The 20,205-nt window shown below is 36.2% G+C and overlaps 1 protein-coding gene across 1 annotated transcript; it reads left to right on the top strand.

The window, feature by feature from the left end:
- Positions 1 to 633: 633 nt before the first annotated feature.
- On the top strand, positions 634 to 19,131 carry LOC128160518 (uncharacterized). Its single transcript, XM_052823846.1, has 4 exons — positions 634 to 1,418; positions 14,709 to 14,888; positions 15,242 to 15,430; positions 16,621 to 19,131. The coding sequence occupies exons 1-4, from the start codon at positions 1,148 to 1,150 to the stop codon at positions 16,728 to 16,730; spliced, it is 750 nt and encodes a 249-aa protein (XP_052679806.1). The 5' UTR covers positions 634 to 1,147; the 3' UTR covers positions 16,731 to 19,131.
- Positions 19,132 to 20,205: the final 1,074 nt, after the last annotated feature.

The raw sequence follows: 20,205 nt of genomic DNA, 5'->3' as shown, positions 1-20,205 counted from the left end.
ATGCATGAATCAATATTCTTTATGGATGAATGTTTTTCTAGATGCGCTTATAATACACATGAGTGAAGCTTTGAGGGGGGAAAAGCCCTGTCTGAATGTGGCAAGCAACCCTCTAGCCACAGTGACATCTGTCGCATACATAAAAGAGAATCCGTATTTTATTTTTTCTTCATACGCTTAATTATAAAAACCACTGCACGTGGTTTCAGGATTGAAAAAATATCCTCTACAGCTGTTCATAAGAGCGAAAGACACCTTTCATGTATGAATTAATAAAAGGGGTTACATCACATTTTTCTGAATGAATGATTAACCACAGTTCGTTGAGTTGCTTCTGAAGATAATGCTGTCCTACCGAAGTCGTTATATACAAAATTCAACTGGCTATAAGTAACTAGATACTAGACAGTGCGACAAATAAAGGGAGAATCGACCATTACAATTATTTGTTGTTATTGGGGTTGAGGGACCCGGGGATCGTTTGAAAACCGGTACCCTGGGTCGCTGTTGGACATCTGGCCCTTGGTGACGCAATTAAGACCACGTTAACGAGTTTTTGGGGGGCGGGGCTACACCTCGGTAAAGGTGTCGGGTCTATAATTACCTGGTGTTCGTCACACGGGGACACATTATTGGGTAAACGTGCATTGTACCTTGAGGTGACTGTGTGTGCATATATTTATCTACATCAGTGAAACTGTGGTACGTTTCGTATATATATGTAAATCTTCTCTCATCCCGTCAACCTTTTGGATAATTACATAATTTTCGCTAGGAGACATAGTTTTTCAGCTGGTGTTTTTGCCTGTTTTACAATAGTTTATGTACAGAGTGCAGCAGCACTCTCAGGATTTCTCCACAGTCTTTCAACACGTAAATATATTCATATTTATATATCTATATACATCATCCCTGTCTGCCTATTGTTGTTTGGGTATGAGTCGTTGAAACGGCTAGTGCGCAGGCAGTTGAGAGAGGGAAAGAGAGAGAGGGTGCCATACGCATTGTGTTGTCTTCAGCCAGAGCGACAGCACGCGATCGAAAGAGCAGACGACTTTTAAAACTTCGGTGGAAACACGCGCGTGGTGTTTTTTTTTCTTCTTAAAAAAAATAGTTAGAATCTTTGATTTATTCAGCTATAGTGAAGATGGCAGTCGGATTTTATGGATACTTATTTTGTGTTCTGTGTGTCAGTGATCTGCTCAATGTGGCGAGCGCGGTGTGCCAATACATGAAGCAGGATATTGCTTTTAAAGTAGTGAAATCGGACGTAGTTTTGACTGGGACGGTCAATGGAATTACGGACGGAGATAGTAAATATTTTCCAGGAATTCCAGGAGCAAAGACCATTGACATGACTATAGAATGTATCTACAAGGGCCCCAGTATGAATAGCGCTGTCAAAATATATGGAGTCGGTGAGTTTAATAATATTTTATCAGAATATCGCACCTGTTACAATGTATCTTTAAGGTGTATCATTTTTTTTCACAACCAGTTTACTGCATATTGTTTAAATGACATCGAAAACAGGGGTTATCTGACCTGGGTTTTTTTTTTATTTATCAAGTGTGGGTTTAGACACCGATTCAAAGTCATATTCGAAAACATTCATTCATTTCTTTTTTATATTCTCAAAACCTGAATTTTTATTTCTGCCTCGATAGCCACGTTTCTACCGTGAAATAGACTTTACATATAAGACTTTAATAAACCTTTTGACAAGACAATTTGGTTCGGTATACAGTCGATATCAAGCCGATAAGGATTTAAGAGATAAAGCTTATCCGAGTTTTGTCAATAGCAGATAACGAGACGAAGGCCTAACGACACTCTAGTTTGATATAAAAATATGCGACAAAACAGCCTGTCAGAAAATTAGTAGTTCATTCATGAATGACCTGTTTTCTACTACTCATTGTTATAATTTATGAGGCATGTCAAACTAGACTATGCTTGGAATTCCATTTCTGTTCACATTTGTGTGAGGGGAGCCTGTCCCAGACAAATGGCCTGAACCCCAACACCCCCCCCCCTTCTGCGAAATCACCAATTCCGTAGTAGTCCATACTTCTTTTATTTTTGTTTTCCTATCGGGGGAAAAATCAGGCGATGATGGGAAAAGATGTTAACTGATCGTAAAACTTACGGATTTGGTGACAGGTTACAATGTACCCTTTGGGAATCTGGTAATAAATTATACAGTGACCGAGCCTATAGCTTCCCGGCTTGTGGCTTTTGACACGCTCCCTTGGCCATCATTTCTTGCCCTCTGGATAGGGACAGGACATCGCGTATACAAACTGAAATTATGTGATTAATTTATAGGTGTCACTTTAAAGTCATTAAATCTCGAATAGACACCACATACGGAACCCTCTTTGGAATAGAGAAGTGCAAAACATTGTTCTGGGAAATCAACTAAACCAGGACGACACGACAAGTTCAATCCAGCGTGGTGTATTTAAATCATTAAATCAAACACATGTTACATATTTGTGTGTTTTACCATTTTATCGAGAATATATGGCAATGGGCAATGACCAATGTAAATCCGGAACAAAAATATTACTCTCTCTGAGACCGGATTCTTTGGGCATACTCGGTTTTTTGTCATTGTTGATTGAGACCGGTTTTTTTAACGCACTCGATTTAATGTCGTGGCTCAGAAAGAGTGACCGCCACTGTGGGGTTTTCTCGGTTTCACGGTTTGGGTCTTTGATGGGGACACTCCTCAATAGGCTACTTGTAACGATGGAACAACCGCCCGTGGAGTTCCGGCAAATTACCACCGCTGCTCGCCGGCTCAAACTGATAACTCTCAGCATCACCTCTTTAACTATCTAAAGAGTTAATTTGTAAGAAACATGAAAATTGCGATAAAGTTGAATGGATAGTTTTGATCTGTATTATTACTCTCTCTCTCTCTCTCTCTCTCTCTCTCTCTCTCTCTCTCTCTCTCTCTCTCTCTCTCAATGTAACTCCTGGAAACAATTCTGAAAAAAAAACGAAATATATCGGCGCAACTTTTAGAGATATGAAAAAAGAAACTGTGACATTTGACCCAAATTCTTGAAATAGTTTAAGGAGTAGAGAACTCGTACCCAGTCCTCGCGGTCTCGCCCCTCCTTTCAGATAATTAAGCTTTAATGATGAACTGATCATGAATTCTCAATTAAATTGAAATTTGTCCGCTTCGAAAATTCCGACACTGTGTGGAAAATTGATGCGTGACATTTGACAATTGCCTCTGAATAACACATTAGAATAGGATATCATTTCCATGACCTACTTTTTGGGCGGTTGGTTGAAAATGGAGTCTCGTAACGTATGAGATTCCCATTGTTCGGGGGTCTACTTGTTCATTAGAATTTCACTGTAGCATGAAGTACAACTATATAGAAAGGATATTTAGTAACTATGACTATGGAGAAAGCTGCTGGAATTTAAGATATTTAAATCAGGGATATTTCTTTTTAAATTCAGATCTTATTCACTCTCCATAGGGATTCTGATAACATCGTTCATGTTTCTTCGTAAATCTCTCAACTCTTTATTGCAAAAAAAAGTTTTTCCCACTACACATAGATGACAGGGAAAACACGTTGTTGTTTTGAAAGTTTTCAGTTGCTCTCTCTCTCTCTCTCTCTCTCTCTCTCCATAGCATTACGTAAAACCTTGCAAGCACATGCAGTCAGCATGACAATAACGAGAACTTAGAAGATTTTTTGGAGGTTGTTTTCACCGAAAAGCAAAATTGCTGTCCATGTCAGATGCAAGAGATATGCCGCCGATGAAGCATTCTAAATGCGCTAACATTATGTACGAACACAGAAAAGAAAATTACTCGACAATCCTTTACGCCGGATATCTACATCAGAACGGTTGTCGCAAAATGGGTCTATATAGTATCAGCATAAATGTTATCCCGTTTAATTAGCATAATAACCACTGTGTGCCACATGCATTTTATAAACTAAGACATATCGTTCTGTTATCTTCATACGAAATCTACTGTCTACTCCTTTTGCACATATCATGCATACAATATGTGTCGTGTATAGGTGTAGCGTTTCATAGGCTTGGAAGAGTCAGACGCTTTAATTGTCAAGTTACAGACCGACCCTCAATAACTAGGACAGATGTCATCGGAAAACTACCATTACAACGTCAGTCGTAGTCGGAGAGGACCTTTCCAATGAATAGAGAATCGGAAGATGCCCGGAATTATGACTTTTGAACGGCTCTTTGGTCGATAGATCGGTGCCAGTAATGATAATTACAAGCGATGAATCACTTTGTGAAAATCAAGCGATATAAGTGCACCAATGATTCAGACAAAAGCAAATTAATAAAAGTTTCACTCTTTGTTTGCTATGCACAGTATTGGGCTGTCACCTGCCGAAATGATTAGCCAACGAAAAAGCTTGTTTGATATTCAGGCAGATTGGCCTCTCAGGCCCTCCGGGCATTTTGTCAATTAACTCGCAATGATTGCATTTAGACGTGGCATACAAGATTTTAATGATGTTCTGACACGTGTTAATGCTTGTTGCGTCATGACATAATGAAAGATACTTCTCTCCCCGTTTTTGATCTTTATTCACGGAGTTTGGAATCTGTATGAGGAGGCCTTTTTTTATTGAAATTTGTTTATCGTGTTGGTGTGAATTCCCTGTTTTTAGTATTTTTTGTAATTAAGAGGAAAAGGTATTCAGTTATGAATGTAGTCATTTTATGGTGTTCCATATTTTTGGCATATTTGGTTCTTGTGTAGTCATTTTGAGGTCGAGGTCAAAATCACAAGGTCACAGATTAAAGGTCATCTGATTGGTATTTTATCAAACGATACCTAATTCTTGCCATTACTTCCCGAATGTCTTTGAGGATTCGATGTATTGTTTTGCCCACATTTCGGCGGGGTTGACTTAGAGGTCATCTCCACAGATTATCCTCCGCTCCAAGTTCCTTCTCTAGGAGGGAAGACATCAGTCATCGCTATTTTGCATTGGATCGACCATCTAGATGCATCTATAAGCTGCACCTGAAGCTAATAAATACATTACAGTTCTGATCTATCTCGACCATGATTGACATTCCTCGATCATTCACCAAAGAAACAATAGCCAATCTGCATCATATATACTTGCTTCTTACTTGCTGTGCGTTCGATGCAGAGAGACATTTTCCTGCTGACCGAATTTCCTCATCAGCTTTCAAGGGCATTTTTTTGGATCATGCGAAAACCTTTCGTCGTAAGACTTGATTAGCTAATTAACAAATAACAGGGATATAGCATCATATGCATTAGCTGAACATAAACCTGAGAGACAAATGTATATCACTCTTGTTGTTTTTAGTTTTAAGAAGGTTGAATCAGAGAAAATATATGTATGAAAAAGTAGAAAAAAAATATAAACGTGTCTGCTGTATAAGAGCGCATAATTTATATGAGTCGCTTTCATCTTCGTTGGCATTAACAAATACAAAGTAAGTTTATCAAGCGCAAAATAATCGGTTTCAGTAAATTTTCTACGATATACCTTGAATTCTTTACAACAACAGATTGTAAAAAAAAAATTACTAGTATCAAATTATATTAGCAAAAGTTTTGCTTGAGTGAGCGAGTGTCGTGCAAAAAATGTTTCGGTTTTTGCCGCACTGCCTGATGGGATGGTACTCCTTTATAGCTTTGACGATGATACTTGATTAATAACCTGTATCGTCCCAAATGGTTACTATGGAAACGAAATTAATTTCGCGTTGATTAAAGAGGGAAAATAAAATGGACAATTTGCAGACTCTCTCCGCATATCTTCGGAAATTTTTCTTGCATGTGCTGCAGTCATGAAAATGTCAAGCGCTATTGAAACCTGGATCTGCAACAGTTTATCGGAGAGGAGAAATGCATTTAATATATTTTATCGTGGGGAGAAAATATGATAAAAGACATTGACGATTAACCACAACTATGTACACGTAGAATGCTACAAATCTCAGTGAATCATTTTCTAAATGAGAACCACGTTCCGGAATAATGGGTAGAATCATTTTGTTATTAGCATGCAGAGAATTTGTAGAATTTTGGGTTGGTTTTTTTTTCGAAGTAATTCTTACGACTGCCTTTTCGCTAATGTCTACACCAATTATCCAAAGAGAACTTTTTGTTTAACTTAAAGGCTAAACAGGTTCAAAATAAAAAAAAAATGGCTGGGTCCATTTTGATGTAAATCTTCTGGGGATCATCTATTATTTATGCAGAATAGAGCCCTCAGTTGCTTTGCAACATAAACAATATCGTTCTCCTATTTATTGACTATCGCAGCAAGCAACGCATTATGTGTTTGAGAACATAAATCCACCCAGTAAAAAAAAAAGGTTGACCTTCCTCTAGTTCTCTGAAAATTAATACCGTACACCGAATGTTTCTGAGGAAAATGGTGGAAGATAGATTATAATAAAATTCCTCAGCCACAAACTTAATATGCGAACTGACACCGCCAGGGAACCCCTATGACAAGAATTTATGATAATTACACAAAATTTATCATGCGTTTCACACCCCGGCCCCGACTCGAACAAAGTATCATTTGTGTACAATCGATTCATCCGTTCCCCTCTTCTCTGACAAAAATTATGTTGCGACCCCTTTCCACTTTTGTTTGTTTATTAAAATCTTAGGTAATGGTTTCTTTCAATTATCTTTTTGAAAAAGGGGGGGGGGGGGGTGTAACATGAGCATAAGGATGTTTAGTTTGCACTTTGCTGACATCTCACGAAATCGGGCATCGACATTACGAATTGTGGTCACTTGTTGGTGAAATATTGACAAAACAGATGTTGGCAACGCTTTGAAGCAAAAATGGTTTATGTCAAAACACTTGAAAATCTCTCGTTCATTTTACGTGAGTGTTGACATAAAAACAAAATAAAAATTTCAGTCATGTTTAAGGAAGGGAGGGGAAGGGAAGCAAGATTCTCACTCATCTGATCTAGAACCATTTTAACAGGAGCTAAGAGTATCAAACAGCAATGTGACGTAGGTATGTTGATCTTATTGCGAGCTATTCAGCCATGGCTCTTCGAAATTAACTAGATTTGTCTGGCTTTAGAGCATTTCGCTTGAAACCAGCGTCATTTTTAACTTGTTTTGACGCAAGAAATAGATTGTCATATCCTACTGAAAGTCCAAGGCCTTGTTAAAATGGTTCTATATGCATGTACCTCTATTGACTGAACTTGATTGAGTGCCCGTAAAATGAACAGCAGAGATAGACTGGCGATTACCGAGTCATAATCGTCTTGTTGGATGAAAGGTCTACAGAGTGATAATACCTATTGTCTAATGTTTGCTCAAGATAAGATATTTGTTTCTAAATCTTTGTATCAACAAATACTGTCGTCTGCTTCGAAGTACAATATGGCCGCAGGAGCAGCCTTTTTCACTATAATCCATCTAAAAGACTGGAAAGAGATGAAGATTACACAGGGTTTTTGTCTATTCATGGTATTGTGATGCACAAACTGCATTGTACTGGGCTTGAAATTGTCTGTCTGGTTAATCAGTTAAAAGTATATTGAACTCTGTGTATAAACTGTTGCAGTATATACGGGTACATAATTTGCTTCCTTGATATCACGTTATTTCCGCTTATCACATTTCTTTTTTTTTTTTTGATGAGAGAGAGAGAGAGAGAGAGAGAGAGACGGGGGATGTTCTGGACCTCCGCGACTGAAATCTATTTTAAATAGTCTATTTGAACGTTTTATCTCGTGTTATGCTAAAACATCTTTGAAATATCAGCAGACATGGTGTATAATTGTCGAATAATAGCCCCAGTGTTCCGAAAGTTGATAAAAATCATTCACCTTTTCAGTTAAAAAAAACCTGACGTTTCCCCTCGTCAATTACTTGCAAGGCAATCGTAGTAGAGTCAAGTCAAGGCACCATTGAAATCTAGCGTCGCGTGCTCTGTTTTGGTTTCGGGTCTGATCATAATCAAATTTCTTGTCTACTGGGAAAGATATCTTTAAAAAAATAATAATAAAACCCTGTCACTTGTGTACTTATCAGAGAGTTAATTTAATACCTGGATGGCATTGCAAGAGATTGGAATCAAGAGATTAACATGTAAATTGTTTATGTGGACAGGTTTAGTCGCTGAATACTAGTGTATCATTTTGTTCCCCTACTTGACTCGCTGAGCATGGGAAACTAGCCAATGAATATATTGCCTACTCGCCTTTCGCACCCCTTCACTGTTATTAGCAAGAGAAATGACCACTATGTATGCATAATTTAATTACACCGGTTAATAATATACTGAACCAAATGGCAGCAGAAAAGAGCAACGGAATCTCTAACGAATTGGGGAAATGATGCTGAAGAAAAAAATGGCTGCATATTTCGTGCGTGGGCATTAGTGTGTAATTATTGTTATCCCCCCCCCCCCCCCCCATCACCATCGCCCATGCCTCGGAAACGTCACCTGGGATATTTTAGTCAAAAATATTTTGCCAATGGGTTCTGCAAACTCGAACATTTGTGGTGTACCGTCTGAAATACCAAGAAAAAAATGCCATATGAGAAAAGCAGATAAAAGGACCTATAGGGCGAGGGATGTGGAGAGAGACGGGGGTTATAATAAAGGAAGAGATTTGGCTCGCTTTATGCTGCATGTCTACAAAATGACAACAGCGTTGTTCTGCCATTACTCAGGCTGCGCGGTCCTTGAGAGTGATGGCGAGCAGTGCGCGGGATAATTGCTTACATACATGCAGAACTAACAGTTATTGCGCCCATCCCCTCCTCCCCTCTGACAAATGCACGGATTGTTGAGGGATGCGCTCAGCCACGTGAAAATAATATTGCGCATCTTCTTTCTTTTGAAGCGAATTTGTAGTGAGCGGTAGTTTTCATTAACGAGCAAGGATTATGTAAAACAAAAATGTTCAGTTAAGTTTTTCTTGGCGTTTTTCATCTGCAAAGCGAATTTTCTGCTCCTTTTACTACGGGTTGATGAGTAATTTCACTTTTTAACAAAGTAGTTTACATGACATTTGCTTGTTATGCAATCTCTTAAGAGTCCCTCTTACTGCCTGTCCCTCTGAATGACATATATCTCTCTTATCTTTTTTTTTCTCCATCAACAGTTGAAAAAGTGAAAGCCTTAAATTTATAAAGTTTGTAAAACATTGATAGTGTTGAAAACACACCGTTGTAAATGGTTGAACGTGTAAGTATTAACGCGATTGGTGATTTTTTTTTCTACACGAAAGTAGGAATAGGGCATGACTTATTTATGAGAAGAGGAAAAATCACGACCCCCCCCCCCCCTCCCCCGACCCCTCCCATTTTTCTATATGCAACATTGGGCGGTGGTTTCCGACGAAGGACAATAGGACATCTGGTATGTCAAACAGAATCTTCCTTTGTTCATCTGAACAACAAAACCGGACAAGCCTCTGTTCTAGGAACAACCTAATCGTCCTTGATTTACGATGACAAGATCAAATAATTCAGAGATGGGATCGTTTCTCTCTTGATATCAATTTTCCGGAAGAGCAGCAGAGACTTCCATTTATCCCTCAGTCATCGCCAGCTATAATCTGTCCCGTTTGGACCATATATTGGAAAAAAAATCCCGGCAAAGAAGGGCGAACAAATCTGGGGATAAAATTGCCGGTTTACACGTTGAACGGTATAAACCAATAAGTTGGAGGAGTTAAGTTTCCATAAAAACCCATTTATTTTATAGCTTTTATACCATTCGATGAATTGAAGATCATAATTAATTTTGCAGTTGCCTGTTGAAGTTAAGTGATTTTAACAAGTTGCATATATTTGCTATGAAAACAAATGCACGAAGTCTCAAGTTCGCAGGAGCTTGCATCTGCTCACTTAGTTGCTATATAAATGTTACAATTTGGATCACGCTGCTTTCATAACCATCGATCAAACCCATTCAAGACGACCCAAATATTCTAGTTTATTAGGCACTTAACCCGGGAGATGAAACGTAACAGAATGAAGGAAGATTAAAAACTCGTTACTTTATTTGTAGCCACCTTGTAAGATTTAGAATGGGCGAGAATTTCATTGATTCACGCTGTTTTCAAAATGCTTTCCCATCTGTGCTTCCCTATTTCTCTCTCTCTCTCTCGTTTTAAAAGTTTTTAGTTCCTCTCTCTCTCTCTCTCTCTCTCTCTCTCTCTCTCTCTCTCTCTCTCTCTCTCTCTCTCTCTCTCTCTCTCTCTCTCTCTCTCTCTCTCTCTCTTTGTCGTTCGATTATGATATTTAGAAGATTATTATATTCTCAATTATGGAGTATATTAACAGAGTCTGAGGGATAATAGATCTATGTCGTCATGTAGATCAAAACATGAAGCGTGGGAGGAGGAACAAAGGATTAATTAGGAAACCCAAGGACACGTTGCAAATTCCTTCAATAGTTGGCTCGTTTACTAGTTATCGTCTCTCTTCTTTTAACTTCAATGACTCATGAATCAGTAATTTACGACAATAGAAAGAAAATAGATAAAAAAATTAAAATAAAAAATAATGCATCATCGTTGTTTTTTTGCGCCATTTTCATAAGCGTCAAACTCTGTAAATAGGATCGATGCGCAGTAAAAGCAAAAAATAAAATAAAATACAGCATCTCATTTTTTTCCGGCTCCTGTATTTTAATTGATTTACCATTCCGAGATTTTGTGCAACATTTCATATTGAGGTCAGTTCTACAGTTGCAGGCGGCCTCTATTTGCATATTTTATCCGGTTTTTTTTTTCATTAGTTTAATGGTACGCGTCACATCTAGGCCAGCAAGTTCATATTGAATATCGCGGAGATTGAAGGGTAAATCAAGCATGCGCATTCATTACCTAACATAAGGTGACGCTTTCTCGTTACTCCATTAAGTCTTTCGTTCTTGGATTCTATTTGTAGTAACAAGTTAGCTCGTTCTGTGAAGTTTTCCTTTTTTAAATGGCCAATCAAGGAAAATATAATGACATTGTTGACACTGGTTTTCTCTCAATATGTAAAAATATCATTGATTTGCATTTGCTTTTAATGGAAAGATTTAAAAATCGATTGCATTCCGAATACATAATGTATTATGCATATGCATTATTTATGAGTTTGAGGGGTTTTCCGTTCAGATTTTTTTTCTGTATATTAGGATATAAATGACTTTCAAATGATACATTGAAAAAAAATTCTTATGAAATGATGACCTTAAAGTTTCTAATGTTTCGAAAATAAAACACATCTATTCAGACCCCCCCCCCCCCCTTCATCAAGTACAGTACCATACAACATCGATATAAACTTGTCCTATTTTTCTAACGAGATCTAGCTGGACTGGGAACAATTGAACCAGACAGGAGGCCATTATTATGGATATTACCCGTGAGGCCAATTCAGCAATGCCTTCGCTTCGGTACCACTCAAATAACAGACTAATTTAGTAGATTAACTACTCCATTCTCTGATATTCTCGCGAAATCTCGTGGGAATGCAATACAAGATTGGTTGCATACACCATGTATTGTATACATTGTAACCTTTACGGAATTGTATCCTTGCTCAAACAGCAAATAATATTGAAACATGTTATGATTTTTTTCATTCGCAATAGTCTGATAATCTTGACCTCTCTTTCTCTCTCTCTCTCTCTCTCTCTCTCTCTCTCTCTCTCTCTCTCTCTCTCTCTCTCATCATCATCATCATCACATTATCCTTTTGAACGATATCAGCATATTTGGATGGAATTAAATTTCTTATTAGATTTCCTATTAGAAAATAGCTTCAAAGAAAACCCAACCTAAAAAAAAACAATATATCTTGCTATTATTGGAATAAACCGAATTGACGCGTACGTTGCATAACATTGTTTATGAAAAAGAAATACCAATAAACTAACTAGAAAGCTGTTGATGCTATTCATCGACCGCGTTGATGTCAAATCTTATTAGAATTAGTGATCGATAATGCAGCGTTAAAAAACCCTTTCTTTTCTCTGCAGTCAAGTGCATTTAAACTCAGCTGCTGTCTGGTGTTATATTTGATCGTCAGAAAAGTACGTTTTGTACCCCGGGGACACAAGAAAACGCTGAACATGATCACAGATCGCTAATGCTGAAGTCTTGGAGGACATTTCGTGCGCAATTCTCTTAGATCCTTGTTTGTTATTTCTGGAATGTCTCAGCAAAAGTCGGCGTGCACATGGAATGTGCAAGATCTTCTGGATTATAATTAAGTACCAGAGTCAAGTCGTTTCCGTACGGATAGAAAAATTCCGGCCACCCCCCTCCCCCCCCCCTCCATTCTCCAACCATCATCTCTACTTTATTTAACGGCGATTATGTGGTCAATTCTGCTTTAATTGTTTCTTCTTTTTTTTCATAACAAGTTAGCGCCATGTTCGAAACTGTTACTTTTCTTGGCATGTTATAATAGTTAAATGTAACCGAATCTTCGTAGTTTCAATATAATGCTGGTATTATGGTAATCAAAATATATATCGTCCCTCTTTATTACATCATATATATATACATGCACATGTAAAACTTCCGGACAAAATATTGCCATGCGATTTCAGAAATATCGTCTGCTTACGAAAATTAATCATGATTTTGACCAAAAAAAGTCGTATGCATTGCACTCATTATTAATATTAGACTAAAATTCCAACCGTTTATAAAATGCCACAATGTTTTATATTTCATACGGAAAGCGTGGGTAGAGGGGAAATTTACCCTCGCCATCCAAATAGCGCCCCTATCAGCGCAATTTTTCATCAATTAGTTTGACTTTTATTCCCGTGCCATTTCTGCATTGTATTTGGTTGAGGAACTTTTTCGTTAATTAGAGATATCACCATTGATTTATAGAGATATTCGTTCCAATAAATTCTCACATAAGATAAAATAGGCACATCTGCAGTCCAGATGAAAGTTTCTTCGATATTTCCTGATATCGCGCCATCGATCAGTTTCGTCCGGAAGTTTTAACAATCAGTGTCGTATGAACTCTTGTCAGCAAAGTGCATCTGTCACCTCGAATTGTTCCGGATTGGTTGTACTGATTCAGCGCAATACACGTGTTACTGATTAATATACACAAGATGCGGTTGGGCTTTTAGTTATGAGTGCATAAAATTAATGTCTGCCTGCATCTCGACTTCAAATCTCCTCGGAGTTCGTATATAACTTGAGAGGAAATGTATGTCTTTTAAAACTCATCTGTTTAACATCATCATAAGTTTGCTTTGATCAGTAGGTAGACAATACACCTTCTCTAATTACCTAGCATAGCTCGGACAGAAATTAGGGAGTTGATGTACAACAGGCTTTCCGAATTATCTCTGATGACAGTTACCGAGCCAAAACAATAGCCGAGTAGGAGATAACGAAAACCAACATGGTTTACATTGGGTGGGGCTCGGCGAATTATGCTGATATATCGACGAAAAGGTCAGCTATTTGATCTCGCGTCTTCCCTTAGGGTCGTCCAATAGAGAACAGGTTGGCATGCCACCGGACGTACATGAGTTCTTAATACAACTCGCGAAGAATAGAGTTTTTTTTATACCTAGATACAAAAGAACAAGTTGCTGTCCTTCAAAAAAGGACTGCAATACGTGGACCATTTGCATGTGTTTCCAACGAAAACGTGAAAGCTTTAAAATTATCACAGATTCCACCGACTCTAGCCCCCTGCTTTTCACCACTAAATTTGTACGTTGTATTATGTATAGTTGACTTTTAATCTCAGAATCAAAAGGGTTCATACTCCTAAAATAATCATGATCTATATTAATGAAGATTGCATGTATAGTATCAGGAATTCGGCGAATTCTACTATTTGCACACACATTACGCTTCGCACTACTTTGTTAACTATGCAGTGACAGCTTTGTGTAAATCATTTTCATATTTTGATGCATTTTTCTTGAGATTGAAACTTTTATACAGTGACATTATTATTCAATCATCTATTTTATACAGTCACATAATTATTCAATCATACTTAAATGTTTAAATAATTTTAATCGGGAAGTACTTCTATAAAAGTAAAGGTACATGTGTATTCAGAAAACAACAAAACAATGAAATTATGTTATTTGATGCATGTTGTAGTTTTGGCATAACATTACCTTATTTCATAGTACTGACAGTTTATATCACATGCCAATCATTTCTTTGAAAGGAATACTTTGTTTCTGTAATGTTTACCGACAACTTTACAATTACAGCGCCTTTGAACTTATATTTATGTGCATATGGCATGGAATCCCGATCCCGATTCAGATAAACCTGTGCTAGCCTGGTTCCCTGAGCTACCCATTTTGTACAGGAACCAGACCAGCTCATGCGCAGGCTGAATTTTCCCCATAGCATCCGGTTTAACCTCGCTTATATATTTTCTGGTCATATAAGCGGTCATATTATAATCTTTTGTATAAAAACTATGATTCTATAAAAATCCTCCCTCTCTAGATATTGTGTGTCGCATTCCTGTCCTCTCGTCCCCCCTCTCTCTCTCTTTCTCTCTCTCTCTCTCTCTCTCTCTGTCTCTCTCTCTCTCTCTCTCTCAGTCACTCACTCACTCACTCACTCCAAACCCAATTCAATGAACGGGAAAAATCGTGAAATGTTTAATCAGTGCTTTAATTTGTATGGTTTGTTTTGTATTTTTCCAGGTATTTTTGAGGACGCAGCGGGAAAATGTCACAACACGACTGTAAAAAAGGACAATGAAGCCATCGTCTATTTAGAAAAAAAATCGAATGGCGACCTTTTGATGAAGTATGTAAATGATCCGATTTTCTACCTAGACGAGCTTACCATATGTGGACAAGATCCACCAAAACTCGTGTCCGGTAGGATAATTTAAAAACATATCCGAAACTTTTAAATATATATTAAGGATGGATAATCTTTTGATCAAATTTTTTCTATTGCTTTTAATTTCGATATTTTTTTTTTATGAAAGAGATTTTTTGTTTCTCATCTAGTATTTTGGGCATAATATTGATATATGGAGAAATTTTAAAATTCAAGGTCTACACTTCTAAGTTGTCTATACTAGTATGCATGTATGTTATGTTGATAACATAAAGCAGATTTGCTTCTAGCTTTAATTACACAGCTAGGTGAGTGATGTGGCCCCTGGGCATCTTGTTTTCCATATCTTTGGAACGTAAGAGTGACTCCTTTTTTTCCCTTCGATTAGACCACGCGGAGCCTGACTATGTCGACGACTACTGCACCTGGAACGGAGACGACTGTGTTGAGTATAGGACCACTCCAGCACCCACTACAACCAAAGCTCCGACGCCTAAACCGGAACCATCGCCGGAACCCAATTCAGAACCGACAGCAGAACCAGAAAAGCAAACCACAATCAAATACGTAATAAACTGTAAGTCTAGAGAAATCCTCTTTCGACCCAACTTTAGAACACCATTTTTTAAAAAAAAATTGAATTAGAACCCTTGCGCGGATTCAGAATTTTTTTCTCCAGAAGGGGTCGGACGCCTAAGTTCGGTAATTTTACAAGGTCTGTCAAATCCCCCGCACTCAAAAATTTAGATGAAAAATGTCTTAATTATTAAGTCTAAAGAAATCTTGCATTTAAAGGTATGTATATAATTAAATTTTGTATTCTGTGATAGTGATATATAAACAAAGATACATATTTATAATACCAATTTTGTTTCATCTCTTTGGTTTCTAAAAATTACAGCATCGATACCATCCCATATCAAATCGGTGTCAGCGCTACTGATATAATAAAGCATAATAAAAATATATTATTGGTCGTTACCTAGTGGGTTATAAAATTATTTTCTAAAAAAACCAAATCATATAAAAATAAAGAACAAAAGAAGTATAATTAATGCTTTACTTATTAAGGATGTACAAGCGCAAGGATTTAAATAAAAAAAGATCACCCCTTATGCGTGATTCGAACACCCTCTGAACAAAGGGAGAGTGTCTGCACACTGCACTACGAAGGCACATTAAACATGTGGTGAATTATTTTTATAGTTGGAGAATCGCTAGTGAATTAATTAAGAAGATTTTGTAACAAACACAATTTTACATGACACCCCCGAACCTCCTCTGGATCCGCGCATGGAACCCTTTAATAAGAACCGCTGGGACCTTTGATCTTCTACTGTATGCCAAACTAATCAAAATCCGCTCCTCTACGATACGCTATATACAAGTTCAGTGGAGTGATTGGAATTGAGCGGATCTAAGATCTAATTTTAATTAGATTGTAATGAATACATATGAATTATTTAGATTTTCTTCGAATATTAAGCAGTTCAGGCATCGCCTTCACCAAAATTAATATTTGAGTCACTTGATTCAGTCCTAAACTCGGTAACTCGAAAAGTGCATACAATTCAAGGCTACAACATTGGGGCCTTTGTTGTGAGTCTGTTATAAAAGTTCCAATGTATAACGATATTTTTCTCTGATATTACTCACTTTTTTATGAATATGACGTCATTATCGATTAATACATTTATTTATGATAAAGGCAAGAAAAGAGACGTTTAAAAACTTGAATAATTCTTTTTTGTTTTGTTCTATTTTTAGCTGTCAAACCTCAGAGCAAGGACGGGGACGAAAACAATAGTGCAGCGAGTTTGACCTCCATGACCTTTCTTTTAGCCATCTCTTCAATTGTAGCATATTTAGTACTTTGAACATAACAAGCATAGCGTTTTAAACAATTATAGTCTTCATGACACATAGAATTTTTATAAAAAAAAAAAGTATGTATCTTTTAAGCAAGTTTTTATTTAAAATTGTTTAACTGCAGATCGGTATAAATCCAGTCATTCCAGTTTTGAATGGTACTTGTATTTGTGAAATCGACAAAGGTTAAAAAAAAAAGGTCAGATTTGATTACTTCCATGAGAACTACCTCTTGTGTTGCGCGATCATGTTGATAGAGAGAAAGAAAGTCTTCCCGATTATAGAATGGGCAAAGGGAGGTAACTCTAGATATTAATAGGTCGAATGAACCTGAGAATTAGAAAATTATTGTTTTTACATGTAAGCTGTTTTGTACAAAAGGCAGCTGTGTTACAGAGAGTGATTTTCAATTTTTCATTGAAATAAGGTTAGACAGACGGCTAACTATTTTGACAGACTATGAGTATTTTGTATGTATAACTGGAATTTTCTCCTTCGCCTACTAGATTAATATTTTATCATTCAGTACCCAATTATACATGTAGTCACGTGTATGTCATGGATTTTTTTCTCAATAAAATAGATATTGAAATTATAATAAAGTATAAAAAATATATTTCAAGATACAGTGTAGTATTAAAGTATGGTTAGCAATATTTTAAACAAATTTCAATAAGCCATTAATGATAGCCTAACATACACCTAAACATATACTGAGATTTTTGTGCCGATGTCACATTTTTTTCATTAATACATACAAGCAGGGTTATCCCATAATTCGGCAATGTTACGCAAATATTGTAATACCCAAGACAATCCGAACAATCGTGCAATTCGGCAGGTCTCGGGCACCTTTGTCAGGAGAATAACTATACGGAAATATTGCATAATCATGTTAGAATATGTATGTATAAAAAAAATATTGGCCTTTCTTGCAATATCTCTGTTTTTTCGTCTATTTCATGGCAGCCTCTCTCTGTTTGTATTATGTCGTAACAAATATGACGTGGCTACATTTGCAACATGTTTTACATTTTATTTATGTATACATGCATCTATTCAATATACATATAACCTTTCTATTAAAATTTTCGTAAGCAATTTTTCTCGCCATTCCATGTATACTCAGAAAAGTGATCGTTATTCCGAGAATTTTTGGGAATTGATATATTCTATCTGAAGCAGTCCCTTATATTAATATCTTCCGAATCTCAGCTGAATATTTGTCACGTTTTAATTATGCTTTGGCCCTTTATTCCGTGAAGGCGAAGCTAATTAAATAGTATGTTTCATATTCCAATCTGAAAATACTTATCTTCGCCCGAACAATAGCAATTTTTGATAGCAATAGCAAATTAACAATTATCGTAGTTTATTAAGCTTCAACTTGTAAAAAAAATGTTTTCTTGGGAATCTTTAGTTCGTTAGGTAGTCAGTTATATTAATGGAGTATTTTATTTCCATATGCCCACAATCAAAATGCTTTCAGTTGTGCAATTTTCATCGTAGTACCGTAGATATATTGAAAAAGAATTTATCTTAACGAAACATTTTCGATGTAGAATTTTTTTATACTGATTTTTTTTTTTCGTTGCTTTTTCTATTGAAGATATCAAAGATTGTTGCTGTAGAATTTGATTTACATGTTAGTCTATATTTAATTGGTTTGATAACCAGTTAGTTGAGTGTTAACAATAGGAGCAATAACCGAAAAGTAATCGGATATTTATAAAAAAAAAAAAAAAAAAGATTTTTAAAGATATAACGTTAAGCAACATGTCTTTTTATTTCTTTGTTTTTCATGTTGTGGTGTGTTAAAAAATTTTTAATTATTTAGCTTATTATGGTAGGAAAATTAATTTCCGGATTCAAGGCTAAGTGCGTTTAAAAATGAACACCATAGGCTTATTAAAGAAGAGCATGAGAATTTTCCAACGTTAAACAAGTTATTTTTCGGGAAATGTGCAACGCTTCACATGTGCACAATCCCTGTCTAAACCAAATTAAGCTCAACACAGAATTTTGTACTAGGTATAAAATGTTTTAAATGATATTAGATTATTTTAGAAGTACTGTTGCCACTAGTGCTATTTATCGTTTTTTGGGGGGTATAAAAATGAACCCGAGCCTAGTTTCATGATTTGCATGTGTATAAATAATTGTCAACTGGTGTGTCCATCTTTTTTTTCTTTTTTTTTTCCGCCATCATTATTTATATCTTGAATGATTCTGGGTTCGCTGTAATGCTGATTATTGCTGTATGGGTAAATTTTGCTTGTGTATGTACAGTGTATGTGTAAATGTGTATACTGGTGTTTTTTTCTTTTGCTGATGGTGTGTATTTCTCTCGGTACAGATGTGTATGTTTTGTATATTGATTAAATAAACCATGCTCGCTGATGTAACTTACATTGTGTTCCAACTTGTAATTTGTTTCTCTACAAATTGAGGACGATCGTTTTCATAAAATTAGAAAAACAATGTAAAATAAAAAAAAAAGGATAACGTATTTTTTTAATACATATATCAGCTTTTGCTAGAATAAAAAACCTAAATGTAAAAAACAACGCACTGCACATGTAACTCGGATATAGATAGATATGTACTTGTCTTTGTTCAAAAATGGCTGGATAAAGGTTAGTTGCTTACAAGTGAGACCTCGAGGAAGAAAAATTTTCGCTATGGTTAGAAAAAAAGATTTGAAACTTGCTGTGCAGCCTAGAAAACTAAATTACGGACCAGGTTTGACTTTCGTTACTTTTTAAGAACAGGTTATTTAGTTAATTTTTTTTTTCTAAATTCTACTCGTATTAACAATCAAATTATAGTGCTATACTCGATCTGTGTTCGAATTAAATGTAAGGGAGATAAGAAGACGGGGATTTATCGTATTTACATACATTTGTAGAATACTAGTACTTATATTTTCTCGAGCGTTAGCAACTACGCCATTCTATTTTCATGGAATACGCGTGGATATGATCCGAATTCTGAAGTTTCTTATTTTATTGTCTAACCTACACATAAAAGTACAAGGAAAACTTGGGTCATATAATGCAAAGACTGTAGAAATCAGCTGGTAAAACCTTGCTTTCCTTATAGATATACATGTTTCACCTTTCAAGATAATTTCAGCAAGCTAAAAAAAAAAACCCAGGTTATCTTTTCATAGTACGTCGGAAAGACAAGAAGCGATTGATACAATGCAGTACCATATTGATACAATTCTTTAATTTTTTTTTTTAAATATTTTTTAACGGAAAAGCCCGATTGTTATAAACAAATAAACGACTTTCAAGCGGTTGAAATTTTATGTTGAAGCACGAACAAAGATAATTTCTCATTAATTGATCAATTTGGCTTCAGTTCAATATATAATTATAATATGAAAACATCTGAGCAGAGAAACGACATTCTCGAGGACAGCCTTTCCTTTTATGTGTATATAAAAATGACTGCAGCGCTAGCTCACCTGTCTACTTA

This window comes from Crassostrea angulata, chromosome 8 (genome assembly GCF_025612915.1).
Source record: "Crassostrea angulata isolate pt1a10 chromosome 8, ASM2561291v2, whole genome shotgun sequence".
Lineage (NCBI taxonomy): Eukaryota > Metazoa > Mollusca > Bivalvia > Ostreida > Ostreidae > Magallana > Magallana angulata.
This window is presented reverse-complemented; position numbering and strand designations above follow the sequence as displayed.